The sequence below is a fragment of the Clupea harengus genome, chromosome 19, assembly GCF_900700415.2.
Source record: "Clupea harengus chromosome 19, Ch_v2.0.2, whole genome shotgun sequence".
In the NCBI taxonomy this organism is placed as follows: Eukaryota; Metazoa; Chordata; class Actinopteri; order Clupeiformes; family Clupeidae; genus Clupea; species Clupea harengus.
The window spans coordinates 5,889,673-5,894,672 of record NC_045170.1 but is presented as its reverse complement, the minus strand read 5'-3'; the positions used below and the strand labels follow the sequence as shown (position 1 = coordinate 5,894,672).

General features: G+C 42.9%; 1 protein-coding gene across 8 annotated transcripts in view; it reads right to left on the bottom strand.

Moving 5' to 3' along the window:
- Positions 1-5,000, bottom strand: part of col16a1 (collagen, type XVI, alpha 1) — a 77,492-nt gene that overhangs the window by 35,531 nt on the left and 36,961 nt on the right. For 6 of the 8 annotated variants that reach the window (XM_031586320.2, XM_031586329.2, XM_031586324.2 and 3 more), the window contains 4 exons: positions 2,397-2,441; positions 1,788-1,919; positions 409-450; positions 223-309 (listed from right to left, as the gene is read on the bottom strand). In XM_031586320.2, the coding sequence (XP_031442180.1) occupies positions 223-309; positions 409-450; positions 1,788-1,919; positions 2,397-2,441 (306 nt within the window). The remainder of the gene's footprint in view (positions 1-222; positions 310-408; positions 451-1,787; positions 1,920-2,396; positions 2,442-5,000) is intronic. The other 2 variants (XM_031586321.2, XM_031586325.2) reach the window with 1 other exon arrangement.

Below are 5,000 nucleotides of genomic sequence, written 5' to 3'. Positions count from 1 at the left end.
CTGGATGAAGATGAGTACAAAGCTTGACCCTCTCTCTCTCTCTCTCTCTCTCCTCTTCTGGATGAAGATGATTACAAAAATGTTTTCAAGTTCCAAGTTTGACCCCCCCCCCTCCTCTCTCTCTCTCTCTCCCACTCTCCTCTCTCTCTCTCTCTCTCTCTCTCTCTTTCTTTCTCTCTATCTCTCTCACTCTCCCATTCTCTGCTCTCTCTCTCTTCTCACCTGTTCACCTGGATGTCCTGGGAGACCTGGTGAGCCCGCTCCACCTGCACAGCCCGTATTAACAGTTCCTGTTGTCGTGGGATTTGACTGCACAGAACACACAGACAAATCATGTAGCAAAACATACAGACATATTACTCTAACTCATTTCTATTGTGCGTGTCATTTTGGGTTGATGAGACTCACTACTTCCTGAGCAGGCTCTTCCCCCTGAAGCCTCTGGTAGCACTGAGGACAGAAGAGTAAAAAAAAGGGAAAAAAAACATGAGAGAGAAAAAAGACAGGAAGGAGTGTAAGAGAGGAGAACAGAAGAGCAGAACAGGGATGAAAGAACACAGAGAGATGGTGAGTCTTCCGTGTTCCGTGTTCCAGCAGATGTATACATCATGTATCAGAAGTGATACATCATGAAGTGTCAGATGTGTTTTTTTTTCTCTCTTTTTTATTCTGCACCTTCTTTCCCACCACCAATACCCCCTCACCCATCAGGAAGACAAAAAACACTTTGCCTTCTGTTCTTCAGTAGTACTTAGCAAGCAGTTAGCAAGGCTTAGAAGCAGAAGTAGATAGCAATGCTTTGACGTCTGTGACTCAGTAACACTCTGCGTGTCGTAGATAGCAATGCTTTGGGTTCTGTTACTTAGTAACACTCTGCGTGTCGTAGATAGCAGTGCTTTGACGTCTGTTACTCAGAAACACTCTGCGTGTCGTAGATAACAATGCTTTGACGTCTGTTACTCAGAAACACTCTGCGTGTCGTAGATAACAGTGCTTTGACGTCTGTGACTCAGAAACACTCTGCGTGTCGTAGATAGCAATGCTTTGGGTTCTGTTACTTAGAAACACTCTGCGTGTTATAGATAACAATGCTTTGACGTCTGTTACTCAGAAACACTAGAGTGTTGTAGATAGCAATGCTTTGACGTCTGTTACTCAGAAACACTCTGCGTGTTGTAGATAGCAATGCTTTTGTGTTTGTGGCCAAGACTTTGAGCTCTGAAAGTCGTAGACAAACACAATCCAACAAAGGTTGCGAGGTTATGGAGCCGGTCAGACAGTGTTGCGTTTCTCTACATAATAACAATCAGGTCATGTAAAGGACAGAACGCTTCAGAAGTTATTTGATGTAAAAAAAAAAAAAAAAAGCCAAAATGGAAGGCTAATGCTAGGAACATTTTGTCACGCCTTTTCCATGACTGGTACACATTAAGAACGCTCGATTACCCCCTTGGTAATGACCCAATAACGACTGCCGACCATAGTCTACTGTTATCATATAAACAGCTCTAATGGGAGGGTCAGAGACGGTACATGGACATGTCATGGACATGTTGTTCATTTTTTTTCTCCTCACAGAGCTCTAAAAATAGACCATTCCAGGTTTGTGGGGGTGGTATATATATATATATATATATATATATATATATATACTGTATATATATATATGTTTCTTGGACAAAAGAGAGTTTTTAAAGTGTTTTTGCAAAATGTCATTTTTTAAGTGGCTGTTGGATTCGGGCGACTCCTCGGAGGTAAAGGAGGTGTTAGTGAGTGCAGCCCCTCACCCGCTCACAGTCGTCGGCCTCCGTGATGCCCGGTTTGCCCTGCTCACCCTGCTCACCCTTGTCGCCCTTGGTGCCCGAACGGCCAGGCACGCCAGGCAGGCCATGCGCGCAGTCTTCACAGGGCTCCTGCTTCTGACCACACACACACACACACACAGGGAAGAGTACACACATGTACATACACACATATATATCTGTGTGTGTGCATTGACTGTGTACTGGCAAAACAAACACAAACACATACATGCATATGTGCTTGCGTTCATATTAGGATGTACACATGATTATACGAATTGTGTTGTCTAGACTGCGCAATATGCAGTTGCACATTGAACGCACGGGTATTTGCCTGAATGTAAACATCGCTGCATCTGCAGACACATGCAGCGATACAAACTAACATGCTGTGCGCTCATCATGCAGATCTCAACATGAACATCTGTGATCACATGTGCTTCAGGAGGTACCACTGCTGCAACACTCATGCTCTCGGGGACTACAATGCATACAGCACAGCGTAACTGTTGTACAGTACATACTGTACATGAAGGGACACAGAATAAACATTTAGTGAAGAAAATAAACTCCCATGACTCCTCTGAAGCGTACCTTGGGGTCCACTTTGGGGACGGATGGAGGGAATTTATCAGGAAGCTGAGATGAAGTGACAAGGGGAATACAATCAGTGTGGGACAAACAGGAAGTCATTACACCAAACAAAGACCAGGTGATTTGAGAGGGATAAAACAACAACAACAACGACAACGACAACGACAACGACAAAACAAATTATTGTGAATGTTAAGATTCATGGTGGCACAGAGGAAGGTTTGCATTGCCTCGACTATCACAGGCAGACGTTAAACATCTTTCTTTTAAATGTTTAAAAACCCTCTATTTTCTGATTACATTTAAAACCCAAAACAGCATGCACTATAGAACTATGTCATAAATAATCTTAATTTAGTGTTTACTCTAAGGTTCAGGATTAGATTTTAAGCCTATTTACCAACTCGTTGGATAATTTTTTTCAGTAGATCAGCGTGTAAGGCTACTATGATGACTTTAATGAAAATATTTAAACCAGTCTTTCCCTACGCGTTTTCCCCCCAGGCTTCTAGCACACTTTGGAGTATTACACACACACACAAGGACTCCTTAATGACCTGTCCAGTTGGTCCGCAATGCATCCAGTCTGCGCTGAATCTGTGCAGACTCCAATATACTCAAGTGATGGCAAGTCTGGGTTCAGCCAGCTAATCTCTGACATGTTTGTTTTGAATCAGCTACATATCAGCATGACGTCTATTAGTCTATTATGACGTCATAGGGGCGACAGTGGTACAGTAGGTAGAGAAGTCGTTTAGTAAACAGAAGGTTGCTAGTTCGATTCCCTGTCGAAGCGTCCTTGAGCAAGACACTGAACCCCTAATTGCTCCTGATGTGCAGTGTGCCATCAGTGTAAATGTAAAATGTGTATACATTGTAAGTCGCACATGTAAGTCGCTTTGGATAAAAGCGTCTGCTAAATGACTAAATGTAAATGTAAATGTATTAGGCAGTCAAGTAAGTGTTAGGTTTTAGCCAGTCAGAGAAGCAGTCAACATGTACGACATCACACCCACTTATTTTCAAGATCTGGTTTTGGCAGCTTAAGGTAACACTTAAATAGCAAACAGCTTGTGGATCTGCATCTTTTTCTCTCCTCCTCTTCGAAAAAAAAAACAAGTCTGATGTAATCTCACCATTTTGACGGAAGCATCCAAGTAATTAAAAACAACCTGTGCTGACATGTTCTCAATATGACATCATCCATATTCCTCATCAGCTTCTATGGCTATTTCCAGCCTTTTTCCCTGCACACTAATAAGACTGCACACATGTTTGGACACGCACGCAAGCACACACATACACACACACACACACACACACACACACACACTAACACACAAACATGCACACGCACACACACACACACACACACACACACTAACACACAAACACGCACACGCACACACCACTAATGTTGCAGCATTTCTATTTCCATTTCAATTACATTTATTAACTTGGCTGATACTTTCATTCAAACAACCGAGCAAGTTAGGAGATCCGGTAACACTTAATTAATGTCACACACACACACACACACACACACACACACACACACACAAGCACACAAACAAACAAACACAAACACAAACACACACATACACACACGGTAACACTTCATTAATGTCTCGCACACACACACACACACACACACGGTAACACTTAATTAATGTCACGCACACACACAAACACACACACACACACACACACACACACACGGTAACACTTAATTAATGTCACTCACACACACACACACACACACACACACATAATTAATGTCACTCACACACACACACACACACACACACATGGTAACACTTAACTAATGTCACGTTGTCATAACATCGACATTGACAGGTTATGTTGTCTTGGTAAATGTCAAGATGTCATAACAAACACATCCCAAACAATGTCAGCTTGACATTAAAAATGACATAATTTACAGAATGACACTTGATGGCAACAGTCATAAACATTCATAATGACTCCTCCAGGTTCATGACATGCGTCGTGTCATGGTTACGACGGTGTCATGTCATGGTTCAGCGGTGTCATGTCATGGTTACGACGGTGTCATGTCATGGTTACGACAGTGTCATGTCATGGTTACGACGGTGTCATGTCATGGTTACGACGGTGCGGTGTCAGGCTTTAAGCAAACCCCTCCAAACACAGTGTTACCAGAGATCCAGTAAGCACCACAATACTAAAAACAAAAAACAAATGCAAGATCATTTGCAGTGAGCTGCCCTGTGTTTCACACAGAGTGACTAATGATGGAGGGCATTCTGGAGTCTTGTTGGTGTTTAGTACTCCCGGGTGGTCTGAGGCCAGTTTTAGCGCGGATTGTTGCACAGCATGTACGCAAGCAAACAGGGCCAGACTGTATAGTGCTTTTTTTCACAGCAGGGCCACAGCGAAAAAGCCCCTCATTACCCCTCGTTCGGTATAACAGTACTTCCCATCTACCCAAACACAGACGCCATCAAGCAAACTGGTATAATCAAACCTGCAGTGTAATTTGTCGTTGATGAGAGAGAGACAAACCCCTCGAATCCACCTTTGATTATAGTCTATGCAATCGCATGCTTCTGCAGTAAAACG